This window comes from Phallusia mammillata, chromosome 7 (assembly GCF_965637545.1).
Source record: "Phallusia mammillata chromosome 7, kaPhaMamm4.hap1.1, whole genome shotgun sequence".
Lineage (NCBI taxonomy): Eukaryota > Metazoa > Chordata > Ascidiacea > Phlebobranchia > Ascidiidae > Phallusia > Phallusia mammillata.
Window position 1 is genome coordinate 19,474,865 of NC_137258.1, and position 21,748 is coordinate 19,496,612.

The 21,748-nt window shown below is 39.5% G+C and overlaps 2 protein-coding genes across 5 annotated transcripts; one reads left to right on the forward strand and one right to left on the reverse strand.

Moving 5' to 3' along the window:
- Positions 1-7,611: 7,611 nt before the first annotated feature.
- On the reverse strand, positions 7,612-17,144 carry LOC145238384 (uncharacterized). 2 transcript variants are annotated; one of them, XM_080101528.1, is made up of 10 exons: positions 17,046-17,144; positions 13,841-13,946; positions 12,795-12,998; positions 11,966-12,143; positions 11,751-11,885; positions 10,750-10,936; positions 8,826-8,945; positions 8,621-8,757; positions 8,479-8,552; positions 7,612-8,188 (listed from the first exon to the last, which is right to left on the reverse strand). In XM_080101528.1, the coding sequence occupies exons 2-10, from the start codon at positions 13,851-13,853 to the stop codon at positions 7,995-7,997; spliced, it is 1,242 nt and encodes a 413-aa protein (XP_079957654.1). In that variant the 5' UTR covers positions 13,854-13,946; positions 17,046-17,144; the 3' UTR covers positions 7,612-7,994. The 2 variants fall into 2 exon arrangements, with proteins under 2 accessions (XP_079957654.1, XP_079957653.1); XM_080101527.1 differs by lacking the exon at positions 17,046-17,144 and adding an exon at positions 14,362-14,594.
- A 2,980-nt stretch (positions 17,145-20,124) lies between these two features.
- On the forward strand, positions 20,125-21,727 carry LOC145238258 (uncharacterized). 3 transcript variants are annotated; one of them, XM_080101373.1, is made up of 3 exons: positions 20,125-20,426; positions 20,661-21,460; positions 21,632-21,727. In XM_080101373.1, exon 2 carries the CDS (start codon positions 20,729-20,731, stop codon positions 21,137-21,139), a length of 411 nt encoding a protein of 136 aa, XP_079957499.1. In that variant the 5' UTR covers positions 20,125-20,426; positions 20,661-20,728; the 3' UTR covers positions 21,140-21,460; positions 21,632-21,727. The 3 variants fall into 3 exon arrangements, with proteins under 3 accessions (XP_079957499.1, XP_079957498.1, XP_079957500.1); XM_080101372.1 differs by having other exon boundaries at positions 20,126-20,426; positions 20,676-21,460; XM_080101374.1 differs by having other exon boundaries at positions 20,126-20,426; positions 20,676-21,398.
- The last annotated feature ends 21 nt before the right edge of the window (positions 21,728-21,748 follow it).

The window sequence follows — 21,748 nt, forward strand, 5'->3', positions numbered from 1 at the left end:
CGAACAAATTGTGTAGACCTTCTACAAATACACCACAAGTAAAACAACAAGTAACGCGACCGCAGCCCTTAAACTTCAAGCACCTCGTATATCAATCAAGCGAGCAAAGTTATTTTAGTGCAGAGCTAGGAAACTTATTTTAGTGTGGAGTCGATAGCTAAGGTTTCTATTGCAGAGCAGGCATAAATTTTGCAACGCGCCTGCAGGCAAAACAGCACCGCCCGTGACGGCAAAGATCTGTTCAAATACACCTTGTCGGGTATTTTAGTTGCACCGAGTGTCTTGTGTTGCATGTGTAGGCGTTGGTGGGACAAAACATGTCGGAAATTCCATGATCTTTGCCGTATAACTTTCCAAATAGCGAAATATTATAACAAACGCGTCATTTCTAAAACTGAACTGACCCATGCCCAACCACGCAAACGCATAATACGGTTAACTTAACCTGCTGAGGTTTTTTTCAAAGCGTTTTGCATGGTGGAGAAAGCGAAGCCCTGGACAATAGACGGAAACTGGTGCCACTTAAGCCGTAGCAGCCAAGCATTGTATAATGCAACACAATACTGGGGCAAATCACAAAGCTAGGATTTACTCGTCTCGGCCCTTCACGATTTTGTTTCCCGCCGAGGTGGTGGTAAACAGGCACATAACTTGAACGCAATGTGGATTAAAACTTGGTTATTGACTCTCCAGTTTCGATTTGTATGTTATCTATAGGTAATGTAACGTATAGTAACGCTCCCCAATAACAAAAACTTTTCCCGCCGTTGCAACCATTGCGCCATACATCCATTGTTACGACATAACTGCCAACCTCGTATGTGTCCCAATTTCACGGTTTCCTTTGTTTCCAGTTAGTACTACACTGGTTTTGAGTTAGTTGTGAGTGTTTTAAGTTGTGTTATGGTGGATAATGTTATATGCTGTAAGTAGATTCTTTGGACTGTTTTGTGGTTAGGACTTTCTTTATTCTTTTTGGTTTAGAGATGGTTGGAAATCGGTTTAAATCACTCTTCATTTTAATAAAGTACATGTGAAACCGATCAGTATTATTCTGCGAGTCAAGAGACTTAAAGGTAGAATTAGCGCAATCTTTGAATTCTACAGGTAATGTGCCATACAGAGTAACGCGTTCTTAGATACGGTTTGTGCAACTGTATCGAAGGCAGGTTATGGACAATAACAGATGTAAACTGCAGTTTTCCCGCTATGTCGTTTTACATACACCCCATTATGTTTTAAAATTCACAGCAGTGACAAATAGGCCTACTTGAAGGCACATACACATTGTAAACTAATATTTCGGCATCACAGACGTGGATATTAAGTTTTGCAATATGTAATGTTACTAATTCTCATTTACAAGGAATATTTCGACTTTACGGGTGTGTCCAAAGTTTTCGTCGAAAGTTTACCTGAATATAACTTCAGTAAATTAGAACTTACTTCATTTTGTCTTGTGACCTTAAAATCTCCATTTGCCAAAAAGGTTTCCCAGGCAGGTAAAAAAACATTCGCTACAAAAGCAGCTCAGACAAAAAGCACAAAAGTAAAAAAAAATCCCCGATTTTTTTTTTGTCTACATACGTCACGTCATGCACCAATGAGTCCGCACGGTGGTTTTGTCGTCATGTTATGCTTGCTTAAGTTTGCCAATGAACGTCACCACCCAAAATAGGTAAAAAATATTTTGTGCAAGTTTTACTGCTGCTGCATGTGTTGGTTTAGGTCAGTAAAAACACACCGCAAGGAAAGTCGAAAAATTTCCGAGTTGGCGTGATGGGCGTGTTTGGATCCAAATTAGTCAACATAAATATGATAAATTTGAAAATGTATTGAAGCAAATGTACGGTTTAAAAATATATGGCTGTATAATCATACCACAGGTTCCATTGGTGCTTGCGTTCTGCTAAGTAATAACTTACAATAGAGAATAAATTCACCAAATTTGCAACAGTTTGGTAAGTGCAAAGTTTGCATTCGACTTTTTAAGTAGGACTATACCCTAGCCTAGCCAATAAGTTTTTCACGTTTTATGTGATAAAAAAGCTTAAGTTTTCTTCTGCGAATGCTAAAATAATTTCTTTAAAAACCGCCATGCATAAAAATCTACAAATGTTACGCCTTTTTCGGTTCTGCTGCAATAACGGGCTGTCAGTACCCAAATCAACTTGTATTAAAATATTAAAAGAGTAAAACGATAAAAAGGCAAGCAGCGCAGATATACAGTCTCGACACAACCACCGCTCAACACCAGCTTCAACTCCAACTGCCACTGCCGGCTTCTCAGCCGCGTGGGGCCACGTCCCTTCGACAATTCGTTACAGCGAACACGACATAGAAATATGTTATGACGTCATAAAAGGGTGACAAAATAAAAACGTAACACACTTCCCCCGCTACATGTTGTTGTGCCCCCTGGTACAACGCTAAGTTCCAAACAGCATAATGCATAAAGGCCCATGACACTAATAACAAGAAATTTTGTGTCCGATTGAACTGACATAAACGTTTGATACAGGTGTAGACATAAAGTGGAAAATAGTGAAAGCAACTTAAGTGCATAGTAAACAAACAGAAAAGAGTGATAAACAATGAACAATATGTATAAATTTCGAATTACATAACGACATGAAACAAAACAAGCGTGGAAGAAACAAAACAAATGTGCAACAAAATAAAACAACTTATTTTTTTTGTGAACTTTAAATGTTTGGCGACATAAAGACATTGATTTAGCTAAAGTGATAGTGTAAAGTCAAACACATCAATGGAAACACATCAGAATGTAATCTGTAACAAACATCACACTGGACAGAACAAGTGAAAATATAGCGTTCCAGTTAAAACTACGTGATAACACGACGGTTTTGTGAAGCACACAACAAAACATTTACCATGTAACATTACGTATGTGTCAAGCATAGCCGCACGCATGTATGGCGCTCAATTACTACACTAAATGAATATCTATTCGGGGGCTGGGTAAAATCGTGGCTGTCGTGTCTGACGACGTGGTCGTTCGTTAACGGTCGATTGTGGTCTATTCCGCCTACAGTGAGGTAAAACAAAATATGCGCCAGGCAACAAAGTTGGGACGTCTTCAGGGTCAGTTCTAGTGGCTCCAGCAATATCTCCTTCCTCATCAGTCGCTGCAGTGGGAATAGGTGCGTTCGCGTGACTCTTCTTAAGTCGGTTAAAGTGTACCACCTGTTGTTTAGATTCTCCTTCTCTGCCAATCAGGTAATTTACGGGGGGCAATACCTTCAGGACCTGATAAGGCCCCTTATATGGCATATGAAACTTCTTCTTTTCATCTGACCCCAATACAGTGTCTCTAAGCATAACATAATCACCTACACTGTAGGTGGCAGTTGTCGAGTTGCGATCGTAACGCTTTTTCATTCGTTCACGAACGTTGCGGAGACGTTCTCCTGCTACCTCCCGCACCAGCCGTAATCGATCCTGAAGCTCTGCTACGTTGGCTGTGGTTGGAGAGCTTGCTGGCCTATCAAGAAGTAAATCGACGGGTAGTCTGAGTTCTCGACCATACAGCAGCAAGTGTGGAGTCATTCCTGTGGATTCATGAACACTTGCATTATACGTGGCTGCGATTGAAGATAGGGCCTTGTCCCAACGTCGCGGGTCTCGTTGTGTATAGTTTTTAAGCATACTAATAATAGTGCTGTTATTTCGCTCCACCCCGCCATTGCTGCGGGGACAATACGGGGATGTTCGCGATTTGGTACATCCCAACAGTTGCACAAGTTCTGCGAAAATCTTACTTTCGAAATTTCCACCTTGGTCAGAATGGATACGTTCGGGTACTCCATGTACCGTAAACCAACGGTGGTATAAAACTGCCGCGGTTTCCTCGGCTGACTGGGAGCGCAATGGCCAAGCTTGCATGTATTTGCTAAATACATCGCATGCCACTAAAACATACCTATATCCAGTAACTGAAGTTGGCAATCCACCAAGAATGTCAATTTCTATTCGCTGCATTGGTCCATCTTCAGTTGACGGAACCAACGGAGCTGTTGCTTTCGGGTTTGATAGTTTCCGAACGTTGCAAAGTGGACAACGAAGGCAGTAGTCCTCTACATCCGACTTCCAGCCTGCCCAGTAAAACCGTTGTTTAATGCGCTCGCTCGTTTTCTTTAAACCAAGGTGCCCACCACCGAGTTTTTCGTCGTGCATTTGATGTAAAACCCGCGTTCGCAACATTTTAGGTACAACCAGCAGCAATTTATGACGGGAAAACATGTCATCAACCTTGCGATATACGGCGTTATTCTGGCAAACTAGATCCCCATATATCGACCAGTAATGCCTCATATTCCGGGACAGACGTTTTACTTTCTTAAATGGTGGTCGTACCCCTTTGTTTATCCAATCAGCAATTACATTTAGTTCATGATCATTTTGCATAGCATTGGTCAACTCTTTATCCGACAATCCTAGTTCCTCTTTTAATTCGATGGCACATAACAATTCTGATCCCTGGTTCGACACGTAATTTGTGACAACAAAAGGAAAATCACCTGGAACGGGCTCTTCATCCTGCCTTGTTGATGGAATTCTGCTCATTGCGTCAGCGTTTCCATGCTTCTTACCAGGTCGGTGAACAAGTTTGAAGTTGAAAGAAGCAAGTAGTTCAAACCATCTAGCGCACTGTCCGTACGTTTCTTTCGACTTCCACAGCCACCTTAAAGAGGCGTGATCTGTGCGTAGAAGGAACTGATTGCCTGTGAGGTAACATCGGAAATGTTTTAATGCAAATACGACAGCCAATAGTTCCTTTCGTGTAGTAGAATAATTACGTTCACACTTAGTCAACGTACGACTAGCATAAGCTATTGGATGTTCCTCTCCATCCACACACTGCGATAAAACACAACCCACTGCCGTATTTGATCCATTTGTATCTAAAACAAATGGTAACGACATATCAGGGTACCGTAGTACTGGGGGTTCTGACAGGGCTGTTTTTAAGGTCGTGAAGGCCACTTCGCACTCTTCAGACCATAAAAAGGGGCTTTTATCTTTTTGCGTAAGAGCGTATAGCGGAGATGCAATTACTGAATAGTTCCTGACAAACCTTCGATAGTACGAGGCCAATCCAAGAAACTGCCGCACTTCCCGGACACAAGACGGTCTTGGCCACTCCTGAACTGTTTTAATCTTTGCCGGATCACACGCCACTCCTGCACCTGACACGACGTGACCAAGAAACTGCACTTCTTTCCGCATTATGTGACACTTGGATGGTTTAAGTTTAAGACCGGCTGTTTCTAAGCGGCATAGGACGTTGTCCAAACGCTCCAAATGTTCCTGGAATGTACGAGAATAAATGATTATGTCATCAAGGTAAGCAAGTGCCCCGTTCCACTCGATGCCGTTTAAAACAATGCGCATTAAATGCTGGAACGTGGCTGGAGCGTTAGTCAAGCCAAAGGGCATCACATTTAATTCAAACAAACCCCGGTGACAAGTAAACGCCGTTTTCTCTCTCGCACCGTCACTCATTGGAATCTGCCAATATCCTGTTTTTAGGTCAAGAGTTGTAAAATATTGGCAACCAGAAAGTTGGTCTAAACTTTCGTCAATACGTGGAAGTGGGTAACTATGTTTCTTAGTTATATCGTTAAGGCCCCTGTAGTCCACACAAAATCGGGTACTCCCATCTTTTTTCTTTACCAAGACTATCGGACTTGCCCACGGGGAATTTGATTCTGATATTATTCCCTGCTCGTGCATATCGTTCACAAGCTTGTCAATCGTCTGTTTTTGGGACTCAGAAACGCGCCTAGGATGTTGACGGATAGGAGTCGAATCTCCAGTATCTATATTATGGGAAGTTAGTTTGGTCTTACCAAGAGAATCCGACCCAACTGCAAATGCGGCACGACGTTTTGCAATTACTCGTTCGAGCGCATCCTTTTCTTGTTTTTGCAATGGCATCTGAGAAACACGAAGTTCATTTAGCAGATCTCGATGTCCTTTATTCCCCAAAAACTGATTGCTTTCAGCTGTGACAGAACACAAAGTGTAAGCGTTTTTGTAAACACAGTTATTCAAACCAGAAACAGGAACAACATCCGCCACATGTACGCCAGCGGGAAGATGCTTATCGACGTCTTGCGAATTAACCATACGCACTTGGACAATGTTACCTCTTGTGTTGGTCACGTACTCAGCGACTGCCACATCATACTTTAAACACGCTTCAAGGTTTCTCTCGATCACCACTGTCGAATCGGGAAGCGTCACGTCAGAATGAAAGGAGCACGGAACTGATACTTCGGTTTTTGGGCGAATAACAATTGGTTCTAAAAGTTTTACACTGTGACTATGTAAAATCCCTGGTTTAGGTAACAAGGGTACTGTCCCACCATTTCCGGACAGCGTCATCAACTCGTAGTTTACTACACAATTTTGGTTTTGTAGAAAATCTATGCCCAAAATACACTCCTCGGCGATATCCGACGACACATAAACAGAAGCAGTTGTTCTAATACCAGCGACTCTGAAACAAACATCTATGAGTCCTGCCATTTGTATTTGACTACCATTGGCACCAACAAAGCGTAAATTACTTTGACACGACTTTATCTTTACGTTTGTAAGTCTCTTACAAACAGCACTTGAAACCACACTGACAGTGGCCCCGGTATCAACTAATGCAAACACAGATACGCCATTGATGTTTACGTTAGCATACTTGTACAGCACACTCTCGTTGGTGTTAATTCTATGTGTTATTTTCTATGTGGTATCCTGGTTTACCTCGGACTCCTGATAGGGGAACGACATCGGTTGTTGGGTACTTGTTTGCCATTTCCAGTCCTGTGTACGTGATCTTCTTTGCCTGCAGTTTCTCGCAAAATGACCCTCTCCATTACAGTTATAGCACCGACGTGAGGAATATCTCTTGTTCTCATTTCGCACCTCGTTTAGTTCAAGTCGCAGTTGTTTGATTTCCTCAGCCAAGCGTTCTAACTGATCGGTGACTGGGTCAACTTTAGGCTTTAACAGGGCAACATCGATGTCCCGCAACTTATCGCTTTTACCAGTAAAACCGTCCGCGTTGATTGCTCGACGCGACGCTTCTCTGAAGCTTGGTTCTTCCTTCGAGCAATTCTCGCGCAGTAAAGTATCTACGAGCCGTTTGTCCCTGAGGCCGGTTAGCAATGAATTCAGTGTACAGCATTGCATTCCTTAGTTTGTTGTCCTCTGGAAATGCTTGGTTTCCAAGCGCCACAAGAGCTGACACGAAATCTCTGTTAGTTTCATTCACAGTTTGAGTCCGTCTCGCCAATGTTAGTCTGGCGTTACTTTGTGTAAAATTACACAAGGCTACAGCGGTGGCTCTTTTCTTCAACTCATCATAAGAGACATCATATAAGTTTTCGTTTTCAGTCTCTAAAATATCAAACTTGAGAGCAGGTGGCAATGCCAACAAAAATGCATGCCTTTTTGCAGCTTCGCTTGCCTCAACGCTTTTACAAAATGATTCAAAGTTATTGATAAAAGTTCTAATATCGCTTCCGGCCTCAAACTTCGGAGGATGTGAAAAGAAATTCATCTTTCTGACAACAGCAGTCCTGGCGTGCTCGCCAAATTTTCTGTTACGCCTTTTTCGGTTCTGCTGCAATAACGGGCTGTCAGTACCCAAATCAACTTGTATTAAAATATTAAAAGAGTAAAACGATAAAAAGGCAAGCAGCGCAGATATACAGTCTCGACACAACCACCGCTCAACACCAGCTTCAACTCCAACTGCCACTGCCGGCTTCTCAGCCGCGTGGGGCCACGTCCCTTCGATAATTCGTTACAGCGAACACGACATAGAAATATGTTATGACGTCATAAAAGGGTGACAAAATAAAAACGTAACACAAACACTTCTTTGTTTCCAAACAACTACAAAACCAACATAAGCAATCCAATCACAGGACAGCGCTAGATCACGTGACGAAATGTAATTAGAATCAAATCAGATTAGCCAATAAGGTTTGTCCACGTCCCGCATTCATTAGTATGACACTCTGCAGTTTTTCATCAGCGGCTGTTTTTCGAAGAAACAGCTTATATTCTTCCATGGCAACCATGTCGTACAACTTCGGTGTCACGTGCTTTGTCCTCCTATCAACCCCGTCGCATAGAAATCCACTGTCGCTGTCTTCTATTAAGTTTCGACATGTCAAATAACTTGTTTGTGGGTTATGGTTTAAGTGTTTATTTCCAATTGGCGTTAGTATATACAGTAAGCCTTGGTTGATCTGGAACCGTCTGGACCAACAAAATTGTCCGGATTAACCGATGCTGATTAAGACTTGCCATATTACAAATAATTTGTACCTCGAGTTTTGTCCGGATAAGGCGAAGATCCGGATTAACCGAGGTTTACTGCATATCCGAAATTATTTTCCAAGGTGTATCACATGGACTGTATGATTGTGAGACCATACTTACCCTTTGCAGTGATTTTTAAACCACCCTTTATCAGTTTATTCCGTGTCGCAAAATCTTTTACTTCAATAAGCCACCTGCAAAAATCCAAACAATCTCATTGTATTACAGTTTAAAAGTCATTGTACAACAACACTTGCAACACCTGTTGGGTAATCCCCCAGTTCCCAGCTTTACATTCACATTTTCAAATTGCACTGATAAAACGCGGTCAGAGTCAAAAGCGTCCGGCATTGTACGTACTATGGCATTCTTCACATCCACGTGTGTGAGGTGGATACCCTGTTGTAAGACAACATCAGATTGGTGAGCGAGATAAGAATGTACTGAGGTATGGAGCATAAGGTTACCGGGTAATCAAAGCAAATGGTCTTGGGTCTGCTTTTCGGCATTTCACGAAATTTCCTGAAAACTGTGACCTTGCTGTCGGCATCTTTTGAATTTATAACGTCTTCCTTTATGGAGCCGTCCTTAAGGAGGGGAAATAGCGTGTTAGTTTGGTACAGAGCTGTAAGTCGGGCCGGGTTTTTTGGTCGAATTTTGGTTCGTTCTGGCTTTAAGTTGAATAAAATAGCCCAGATTGGAGCAAAGTTCCGGGGCCTAATTCGCGCTTTGTTTAACAAAAAAAAAAAACAGGTTCGGGCTGGATTTTGGGCTCGTATTATATTTAAGCCTTTCTGCTGGTTATTTGTCCCCGAACTTAAAGTTAAAAAAACTCGATGCTTAAAATACAATTTGCTGATCAACGTTGGAAAATTTACCGATCGTTACATGAAGTGATTCATCGAACGTTTACGTCACAAACTTAGAAAAATTGTGGGACAATTTTACTTCCCGAAAATGTCAGAGGCGAAAACGTGCTAACTAATCTACTGTTTTGTCGTACACACACAGCATAAAGTGATAAAAAGTGTCCTTGAAAGGCTGAGTGCCCGGCAATACATAGATAATACAAAAGCCGTAGAAAAAAAGTTTAAAAGATGCTTAAAATTTCATAGTAAAAGCCCACAGTGTCAACCAGCAAGCAAGGTGTTCATAAGTATGAAAAGGAAAAAGAAATACAAAAGGCCACTTTAAGTTGGAAAGGTCGGGTTGTTGAAAAATATTTTCGATTTTCTATGGAAAAAGTCTATTAATCCATAAAGGCTGTAAGTAATACAATGGAACAGATGAACCCATGGACTCTCCTATTGTTGCCAGTATAACCTCCAGGTATTTCAAGTGACCCCTGATAGGTACTTAAAAGGTAAGAGAGATTGGAGTAAACAAATTTAGTCATAGGAGCCAATAAACAATATTTCTATTGTCTGTGTTAAAAGTATACGAAGAAGCTCCGTTCGGCCTCGGGTGGCCCGCCTTGTTTTCTCGCAATCAGGATGCGCGAGACTTAACCAGGAAGCCTGGAACAATTACTCGTCAGCGCTCGTAATTAGGGGGATCTTTCCAGAGGTTTGACTAAAGAAGACAGGTCGTCTTCGCTTTGTTGTTTTCCACGGGAATTTCACACCCCCATACATACACGTTTGGCCTGTAAAACCGAATCACTGAGCTAACGACGCTGTTCGATAGGTTGCACGACCTGGTAAGTTCTGTGTAATTGGATACCAGTTGTTTGTTTTGCGCTGCGGCTTAGGGATTTTTAAGTTAAGCTGAGTAATTTGGCCTGGCTCTTTGTATGTTTTGTGGCATTAACACACACCTACGTTAACCCATGGCACAGACCGACAAGTTTTTCCAAAAAAAACATTAGTACAGCGAGATAGGACTTTGACTCACTCCCTGCTGTCGCTTAGTGTGAAAATTCATGTTGAACCCTATTGAAACAATTCGTGTAAAGAAGCATGAAAGACCCATACGATACGACAAGGTCGCAGACTTTGTAAACCGTTATTATACCGTTATAAATCATAAGGATGAATGACTAATAACTTCATAAAAGTGAATCATAAGCATCAGGTTCATTATAACTTAGTCTTCATCCACCAAGCAACGAGCTGGGTGATTCTGGTTTAAGGTTCCAGTATTGTCGTTGTGACTACGTATATTTTTTAAATCGGATGGGACTAGAATCATATTTTTAATACGTTAAAAATACAAGTAATGGGCCCTAATATCTTCAGGTACCTTAGTTATCAGTGTTTTGAACTTGAATTGGGCAATCTCAAAGTCAACAAGCACCTAGCCCCACAAAAACAAGCAAATTCTGATTTTTTGATGATAATGTATGAAGTATACCATGTTTAGGATGGTTAACGATTTTTATTCAGTACCTACCAGGGGTTTAGAGGGTCTTCGTTTGCCCAGGGTTCCAGATTTCGCTTTGCCTCCATTGCTCGCTCGCCTGCCCAACTGTGGACGACTTGTCACGGAGACTTTTCCGAAAGAAGCACGTCGTCCTACAGCTGTCCTCGATGTTTGGGGAGAGGTTTTCTGAGCCGTGCTATTCAGACGCGTTGAGGAGCTTCAAAAATACAAAAAAATATTGTTATAGATGTGAAACAAAATAGCGTCCAGAAAAACAATAATAATGGTAGCGATAGTATCAATTTGATTTATTTTTAAATTGGTTGTTTTAATTGCAACTGCGAATCACGAATGTTTAGAATTTTAGAGAAGTGAATAAATCTTTTGCAGAGTTGGTTTGCTTAGCGAACATTTGCGTTAAAACGCTACATATGGCGCACACAAGACGGTTTCCCTAGGTCACTGGTTCTTAACCGGGGTTCGATAGAACTGAGGTCTTTTGGAGTACAACTACTCATTTCAGTCAAACTTTAGGGTTCTATGGTCGCTAAAAAAAGTTATTTGCTAAATATCAAAACACTGGAAGGTTACACTAAGGTTTTGTTTTCTTTTTTGTGACGTAACAAAGAACATTGTACGCGTTGTTCCTAAGCAGCAAAAAAACGAAATTTTGTTGGCAGCAAGAACTTATAACTTCATCTTTTTCCTGTTTGTGCACAGTTGCTGAAAATGCTTCTTTTTTATAAAAATTGCCGGAATTAAAGCAATCCTGAACAAGCTGATTGTATTAATATGTAGGGATTCGGCCATAATAAAAAGGTTAAGAACCACTGCCCTAGGTTGACCGCTGAAGTTTCTAGCTCAGGGAAACACAAGTGGACGAGATAGGATTAGAACTCACAACCTTGTGAATACTAGGCGGTAAAATATAACAAAAAATTAGCAGTTATAAAACCCAACCCACGCCGTCTACTTGCGTAAACATAGCTTTTCACACTCAAGCGATACGATTCATGTGCAAATAATCGTACCTGGGTTCTTTTGGTTTCATATAAGGCTCTGTAACGCCACCTTGCGATGGACAAGAGTAACTCGTAACGGTCGCTGGATGGCCGTGTAAATTCGATAGCACATTGTTCTTGACAGACTGCCCACTAACAGACGATCTTTAAATAAATCGCGAAAACTGCATTAACACATTGGTCAACAAATACGACAATATTTTTTGAAGCAAAGCCTTTTTTACCCTGATTCGTTGCTCGTTTTCCTTCTTGAATGAGATTTAGTGGGAGACCGCCCCTCCACGTGATCCTGGTTAGACGCATGCACTCTAGTGGTGGCGTTTGTTTTCCCACTTAGCACCGAACTGGATTTCGAATCGCCATCAAAATCGCCGCGAGACACAGAAGACTTGACAGTAACGCCTGTGAAAATATTTGCCGACATCGTATGTTAAATTATGATTTTTTTTTGCAATATCGTTTTTATGCATTAGACCAGCGGTTCTTAAACTGGGGCCTGCGGTCCTTTAGGGGTCCGCAAAACAATTTTGGGGGAACCGCGAAAAGGTGAAAGTAATTCTATATTCTTATTTGGCGTCAGTTTGTGCAACTGAATAAGTTTAAATCAAAGTGAAAGTGAAAATCGACCATCTCCATTGCTAAACGATAAGCTTTATTGCATGATTGACAACTAACAAAAATACAGTTGTTTGCGCACAATTGTAATGTTTTTGTCTTGTCTGTGATGTCAGATGCTGTGTTTGGATCATTGTTATGCGCAATTTTGCATAACTAACTAAAATCCTGCAATCAACTTTCGTTTTTTCTGAAGTACATATTCATGCTAAGGACCGCCGGCGCTCGAAATAATGGCAAAGGGACCGTTAAGAAACAATAATGACAATTTTGAGAACCACAGTATTAGACTAACTACGGCAATACTACAAACTTTAAACTAAAATTTCCCAGCTCGTTGCTAAAATCTCCCAAACATATTTAAATATCAAAGAACCCTATATCAAAGTTATATACAGTATATGACAGTCATTTGAAATTATTTTGGTTAGAACAAACCTTCTTTTAGCAAAGAACCCACTGGTGGCTCCTTCCCCTCGTACTTTGTGCTAAACGCGATTGGCTCATATTTCCCACAAGTTATTTTCACATCATGTGGTGTTGTAGGTGGGACACTGGGGGCTGGCAGGACGGGACTGAGACCGAACGATCCTGTCGGTATCTTGGGCAGCACAGAAGGAGACGATATGGAAGTATTGGCAACTGTACTTGGAAAAACATTTTTGGGGGATAAATTCTCGAAAGGCATCGTACTGCTATCAAAATGTAATATTAATCAGTGCTTCTATATCAAAATCCGTCAATTGTATGCCTCGTTTTTGCAGACAAGTTGCCTTGACTGATTTGGTATACAAGCACCGCTGCTTAGGCATTATTATTGCTTACAAAAACATTTGAAGAAAAAGATTCAGAAAAATTACTAAATGTCACTTATTAAATTTATAGTTTCTTCAGTCGGTAAAAAAACGTATAAAGCACAGAAAGTGTTCCTTAACTATATGCTAAGTCAGGGGTTCTTAACCAGGGGTGCACGCATCCCCAAGGGGTACGAGAAGTGTTCCTAAGGGGTGCGGGGATGCTGAATCATTAAGGTTGGTTAGGTCTTTTCTATATAAATACAAAAACCTGGGGGGGGGGTGCAAAAATTGGTTGGTGATTTGTAAAGAGTGCAGCAAGAAAAAGGGTTAAGAACCACTGTGCTAAGTCATAGCGAAATTAACAGACTAGGCCTAGGGGGTGCCGTGCAGACCTTTATTGATCAAACAACTTAATTTACGCTTTACCTACAGCGCCAAATAAAGGAAGAATAATTTATGCGTAAGTTTCATCGCGCACAATATATCAACATACAGTGATATTGGAACTAACGTTTTATTCGAGATAGTTATGTTTTGTAAATGTATCAGACAGCTAAAAGTAATTTAACATAACGTTGTGGGTAGACTGGGTTTTTTGAGTCGGGCTTTGGCCTAATTTGAAATAAACCAAACTGACAATTCTTGTTCAACAAACGTTTTTTTTTTGACAATATTTTGCTACAGCACCTGTACTTGGCATCTGTGCCGGTTTCTCTTCAGGTGCTAGTTGAAAGAGTGGTCTGTTCAGTAAATCCGTAAGCTGAGGTGCAGATGCGGACTTGGAACTTTGGGTCTGCAAAAAAGAGAAATGGATTTTTAATGTAAGACGAGGTAGAATGGCAAACACCTTTCAAAAATTGTTTTGGAATATGAAGAATCCCACAAAAAAAAAATTTTTCAAACATGAGATAACGATAAACGGCAACGAGTAAATAACGTTTAAAAGATATTCAAGTGGTAAATGCGTTCTGTCCCCAAAAACCACGTTAAAAAATTATACATTAAAAAAATGTAATACACATAGAAAAATGCCATGAAAAAATATTTTTGTGTCCGTAGATTTAAAACAAGTGTTAGGATCCATGAAACCATAAAAGTCACATGTTCCCAATAACAAAACACTTGAAAACAACGTTTCGCGGTGAACAATTTGTCACAACAAGAAAATACGCCTTAAGAAAACAAAACAAACAAAAACTCTGACGTACCACAGACTGTCCGATAACCAAAAGGGATCCTTGCGGTTCCGGGCGTACCTTGTGACCCTGTTGGCCGTAACGTACCCGCAAAACCAGGTTACGACGTTCCTCAGCACTTAAATCAAGGCTAATGGGTGGCATAATACCAGACGACATATTAACAACTCTACACGCTAGCAAGGTAAAGAAATAACATGGCACACAAACGGAGCGACAACCTACTTGAAACTACATTGTACGATCCTGGCTTGAATGCTGTACATGCAAGTTACCAAGCAATTATGACGTAATAAACGATTTTGTTGTGTCATATCAATGTTAACTTAAGGTTTTGCAAGTCAAATTTTGCTTAGAAAACTACCATTTTCAGCTACAATTACCTTGCACACAGTGGTGTTAAACGTACCCTAATTGCAGCACAACTCAAAGAAGCCCTATCAATATTATTAGGTTGTCAACAACACCATATGCAAAAAAACAATTTTTTTTGTAGTTTCAAAAACGCTGCCAATTCTATCAAATACATCTGACAAAACCTATTATCAGCGCAAACAATGTAAACTCTTGTACATTCCGCTCAAACGAAGTTACTATTCATTATCATGTCACATGTATGCAGTCAATAAAGTCCTTCGAATGTAAGCGCAGAGCACAATGGGAGGACGAGTATGTGGGCTGTTTGCTTTGCAAGTATGACGGTGTAAATGCGGTCGTATGAGGAGTTTGTTGTCAGAAGGGAATGCTGTGGAAATTTCCAAGCGTAATAAAGGCCGTGACAGGTGTTTACACGACTTAACAGCCCAACGCGAAGAGGGCAGCGGCAAACAATGGAAGGATGTTATGATTATCAAACGTAGTAATGATTTATCTAAGTTTCAGATGACAGCTGCGTGCTTGTGGAATTTAAGCGTGTTAGTGCGGTATGCGTTTGATGAAATTGAAGCTAAAATTGTATTGTAAAATACTGCTTTAGTTATAGGCGCGATCTTTGCATATTCGCCTGGAGATCAATTTTACCCGAGGATGATTTAAACATTGTAATAATATCAATATGACTTATACCATTCGCGTGTCTGTAAATACCACTTGGTCGTTTGTAACTTGTAACCACTGTGACCGCTGTGACCGATATATCGTTATCCTTACTTCAACAGTAAAAGCCCTAACCGTCAACACTTATACAAAAATTTTCAATTATAATTTAAGAACAAGTGAATTACCGGTTGGTCACAGCGGTCAATAAGCAGCATGAACAACTTGGCCACGGCAGTCAGAAAGTATGTACAGGTTGGCCACAGCGTCTAATTCGTGTTTACATACATCCCTTGTCAGTGATTTTAACGATACCGTGGTAAGCGTGTTTGCCTGCATTGTAAAATAATACAAACCAATTCTGGTAGGACAAAATTAGTTTTCATCGCCCAGAAATACCAAATTTACCACTGATTGGCCAAACGAAATTACCAAAATAAATTATTCACATGACAAAAGTTTAATTAACTGTGTAATGTGCCAAACAAGCAAAATATAAATCTACCAACTGTATCAAAAGGTCGGAAGCATTGATCTGCACAACAACAACAAAATCCGTACTGAAATAGTTAACGAGCCACACTATACATTTAAAATCGTTTCTACGGACCGCACAACATTTATTTGATGGGCCCCTTTTGCCCCGCGGGGTCAAATAACTTAAAAACACAGAGCTTAAACAATACCTTAAAAAAATGCTGCTTAAGTGTGGTCGGTATATACTGACCTTTTGTCCTTTGAGAAAAACTGGTTTAAATAGCTAATGACATCGTCTCAGTTGGTTAAGCTAACAAGTTTGAACACCCATAAACTTTATACGCCGCTTGAAATTAGCTCGGAAAAGAGCATGATCACCCGAGTGGTTAAATTCTCCGCACATTATATTGTGGCTGCGTTGTGTTTGCCCTGTGGGAAAATTTTATGGTTGAGATCTTGTGTGCTATGATTAACTGCCCACATTTAAAACGTTGTTTGATTGTCCCACCATACGAAACTCGCTGTAGCGATAAACGTGAATTCGACTTTCAGCAACAAAAACTTACTTGCAAATGAAGTAGTCAACTAAATTAGACTTATCTCAACGTGGTAAATTTGATTTAGCATGCAAATTGATATTCCGAGGTGACAATTATGTGTGTTGCCATAATTTTTTGAACAATTTTGACACCTTCTTTTGCTACAGGTCAACATGTTATTCTCCGCATGAACTTATACAAGGGCTTCTAAACCTCGGCGCCACCTTTTGCCATTTTGTACAACTAGGTGAACGGTATAACTTAGGTACAAACTACCAATACATCAAATTGCGTTTGTGGGTAGGAACAAACAAAAAATGAAACACACCGGAAAGTTTATGCCTCTGGCTATGGTACACATACAATTAAAATCAAAGTGCAAAAAGCGCAGGTTTTTTTTGATGAAATCCAAATTACTTGCTTTCACAAGTATCTCAACGATTTTACAATCAGTAAACATAACGTAAAGTCACATATGATATCAGCACTTCCAGCTGCAATTAGCCACAAGCATAACGCGTTCTACCGCAGGGTACTACTTTGCCTCCATACTCAGAGTTGGACTGGACAGATAGGAATAACAGGACAAATAACAAAGAAACTTTTTGTTGTACAAATGGGCTAACTTTGAAACTCTTGCCTAACCTCTTGAAACTGTTGTAACCCTTCCAATGACACAGTAGTGGTTTTGAACTTAAAACTTCGCAGTGTAAATAAATAAGTAAGTCAGATCAGTTTCTACATCGTCGCCATGTCAAACCATGTAAAACACAAAACATGTTAAAGTTTAGCTAAGCGATTTGCTTTTTTGCATACAAAAACCACAAAATGATCAGACTTGCTGGTTGACACACGTTTCGCATTCCTAGCTACTCAAGTTTTTAGTGTACTGTTGTATCAGAAGATGCTACATTTGACCTAAGTACAAGTTTGCTAAACAATAAACAAATCCTTCTGGCTTCTACATATTTTGAACTGTTGTGTGTGTGGTTTTTGTTGTTACGTCACAATTCTAAACAAACCATAGAAATGTAACTATAATATTTTTTAACCAGTTTAGTTTAATCAGAGCCGATAATACAGTGGCTCTCGTTAAATTGGCGTGCAAGATGTTTTCGCTTGAAACCAGAGCTGTTTAAACTTAACAACATGGATTTGATTTGGTGGTTTATGTTACAATCAAGTTGTTACTGTGTCGTTTGACCTACAAAGCTAGTTAAACTAAACTAGTCTCTACTGATTTGCATACACGAATGATTTGCATAAAGCCTACAAATTGTTTGCATAACATTTTTCGTAATTTTCTTCACAACAGCGGGTTTCTTGTTAAACTTTTCAGTGGTTTGTTACTGCACCGAGAGTTTGAGAAATTGTGTCGACAAAAGCAAAAACGTTTTTCAGTTTTCCATAACTTCGACTTGGGGATTGATTAACGTATTCACCACGAAAGAAGAAACACAGTGCGTCTGTCAGATATAACCGTTATTCGTGTTTGTTCAGTGGCAAATCTTGCTTTTGTAGGAATCCAAACCAGACGGCTATGCACGTACCACGGGTAGAAAAATTCACATGTTGCAATACAGTTCAGTGCTGAAATAACAAAATCATCGTTTGAAAACCAATGTTCTAGAACAGTGTTCCTTGTTTTGCCCTATCCATGAGTGAAACGAAATTTTCGGGACGTACAATTGATAAGCATGTGAAGTGGTCAATTATGAAATTGTTAAGAAAATTAAGATCATATCATATTTTTAGATATCTTCCTTTTAGGACTCACCGTTAAAAGTGATTTAGACACATATATGTCCTTGCTTAAAACACTGACTCTCAAATTGGACGCCAGTATCACCTGGAGACGTTTGCATTGTCAACAGGGCGCTGAAAAAAATCGTTAACGTACCAAACTTGTTAAGGGGGGACTTCTGTTTAGAATTTTTTTTTTACTTAGGTTCGCTTATGTGTTCATAACTTCTAAGACATAAGTACAAAACCTCATAAACCATATATTGCTGGAAAGGTCAGGAAATTTTATTCATGAATATGGCATCAAATTTGGGCTATTGGCACACAGATTAGAAAAATACACACTCAAACACAAAAAATAATATTTGTTACATTTCAACAGAAATCCCTAAAAGTCAAAAGGCTTTAAAGCTGTTAAGTTAAAAAAGGGTGAAGTGAAAGTATGGACCTTTGTCAACAAAATAATGGAGGGATTTTAAACACAAGGCATCCCACCAGAAAAAAATATAATTTTTACAAGCGAACCTACAGAATTAGCTTTTTCTGTGAACTTGTGGGCATAACATTAATTACAAACAAAGTTATTACAAAAAGCTCCATTAATCAATAGAAGACACCCCAAATATCAATTGTGCCAAATTTTAGCAAAATCCAATAAACAGGTGTGGAGCAGTTACAAATTAACCATCAAAAAGTTGATTTTGAGAAAAACGCATTTGAAAAACTACATTTGAAAAGCAAGGTAATTGTAGCATCCATCTCCACATTTCTTGTGTGATATCACATTGTGAATGGTTTTTAACTACCTGTGCATTAGCAGCTCCCAGGTAGAAAGACACATGTCCCTGGAGACTGTTGAAACTTTTTCCCTTCATGCTTTTTAACAAAAGCAGAGTGATTAGATAAACTCATTTTTGTTTCAGCCTTGAAAAGTAATGTTGTATTGCCAATAATTGAAGACAGTTTAAGCTTGTCAAACACACTTTAGAAACCCAATCTTCTGAAAGACACTGAAGGACAATTATTTGGTATCCAGTACTCTGTTAACTTGTACAGCAGTACTTAGGTTGAGTTGTACAATCCATGCTATCTGCACTGTGCGCTTCGGAAAGTAACCGTTATGAAGCTTTCTTTCAGAAGCATTTGTAACATGTTTACTTTTGTTGTCAGTTTTTACCATCACAGCAGGTTCAGCTGATAAGACTGTCTGCTGCTGAGTGTGTAAAAGCTGTTACCTGAATGTGTCAAACTAATACACTTAACCTTTCAACATTTCTGGACACTACAGTAGTTTCAAAACAGGCAGCCAAAATTATTCTGTCAAAAATGAAAGCATTAAAGATAGTTGACAACCCACAATAAAACCTAGCAAACAAAATGTTTGTCATCAGTTAAAGAAACAAAAACAAGTGAAAACTACTTAAAAAAACAAACTAAGAACACTCTTTTCAAACGAAACTGCCTCAACTTTACCTGTTTACATACCACACAGCCAATAATCTCATTAATCTGGAAATCTGCAACTAAAACCCTTAATTCAAGCTGTTTGTTGTTACAACACAACAGGTGGCGCTATTTCTAACTGTTTTTTTACCGTTTGTGCAAAGAAAAGGGCAACCGCCATTGAAAAAACTGCAAGAAATATTGCAAATTTGTGAGGTGTCCCCCAAAAACATCAAATTCAAGTAAAAAGGCGTTAGAATGTTAAAAAACTAATTACATATTTGGAATCAGCAGTAAATTTTGATTCTGAATCAACTAAAATTAAAAAAACACCAAAAAAATATTTTTAACCAGAAGTGCCCCCTTAAAAAATAATTGCCGCGGCATTGGTACTTTGCGCCATTGGTGCACTCTTCTAATAAAACTCTTCTAAAAAAAAGAAAAAAGCGTTTGCAAAAACTAGCTGTTGCAAAGTTGACAAAAACGTTGTCGCTACCGTCAACTGGGTTAAATTAAGTAGTGTTTTCAGAAAACTAAGGAAATGGTTTCAGCAAGTGACTTCCTCGCGTATTTTGACATTCTCAACCAATGTTCAACAACAAAAATGCTTGCAGGGTTATTTAAGAAAAGAATCATACTGAGCCAAAGACACATGGCCACATGGGTTGGCCAGTAAAAGTTGTTTTTTTTTGCATGTTGTAAGAAACATATAACAAGTGTGTGTATTATTTGTAGAAATAATCTCCAACGTGGACAAAGTGGTGTCGTTAGGATTGGTTGCTTTCTTGGTGCTTATATGCACCGATGCTGCAGTTTTTGGACGTAGCTTAGCGGATAAGGGTAAGTGTGAGATGTTGTAAAAATAGTAAACAAAGCGTGTACAGTATTTTTTACATTTTCGAGGCCTTTTAAATATAAAGGCCTGGGCGTCATTGCCAACTTCTCAGCGTTTTGCACAACTACAATAATAGTGCGCATTATTTTCATACGATACACGTTTATGGGTAAAAATCTTGTTGTCTGATTGAAATTGGCGATGGGGCGAAGAAACTTAAGAATTCTCTATCTAAAAAGATCATTCAATTCCAGCGGCCTTTGGGGATGAAGGCTACTCGAACGAGTTAAAACGCCTTCTGGATGCGATGTTGGTTTCAAAACAGGATGAAGGTGATTCGCTGATGGGCCTTAAATGGGCCTGGCGTACTGCGATTCAGGATCAAGGTGATGACAGCTACGGTCTGCAATCCAACGGTTACAAAAAGCATGCCCCAGACTCGAACCAGTATAAAAGGTTTGAAGATAAAGGCTACTCCAATGGGTTCAAAAAAGACAATGAAGGCTACTCTAATGGGTACAAAAAGGATGCCCTAGACTCGAACCAGGATAGAAGTTTTGAAGATGAAGGCTACTCCAATGGGTTCACAAAAGACAATAAAGGCTACTCTAATGGGTTCAAAAAAGACAATGAAGGCTACTCCAATGGGTACAAAAAGGATGCCCTTGACTCGAACCAGGATAGAAAATTTGAAGATGATGGTTACTCCAATGGGTAAAAAAGGATGACAATGAAGGCTACTCCAATGGGTTCAAAAAAGACAATGAAGGCTACTGCAATGGGTACAAAAAGGATGACGTAGACTCGAACCAGGATAGAAGTTTTGAAGATGAAGGCTACTCCAATGGGTTCAAAAAAGACAATGAAGGCTACTCCAATGGGTACAAAAAGGATGACGTAGACTCGAACCAGGATAGAAGTTCTAAAGATGAAGGCTACTTCAATGGGTACAAAAAGGATGAAGGCTGCTCTAATGGGTACAAATACGATATTGTTCACGGGTTTGATTATGGAAAGAAGAAATAATTCATCTATTAGGGTATGTTAAAACATATTAAACCAAAGTTAATTTCAAATACATTTTATTTTTGGCTGTTGCTAGCAATTTATCAAAAATAAGCTTTTCAGCAAACAAAAGCTCGAGGTGTGCAGTCAGAAAACTAACAAAATTAAGATTTTAAATATCTTAATTTGTTTTCTTGTTTTTCAGACAAGTAAAGAAGAATTTGCAGGAATTTTTGTCAACGTATGTACTGATTAAACGACTTCTTTAATTTGTTCAAATAAACGGAAATGTTTCCCTGTTGTTTGTGGTAGCAGAGAGTTT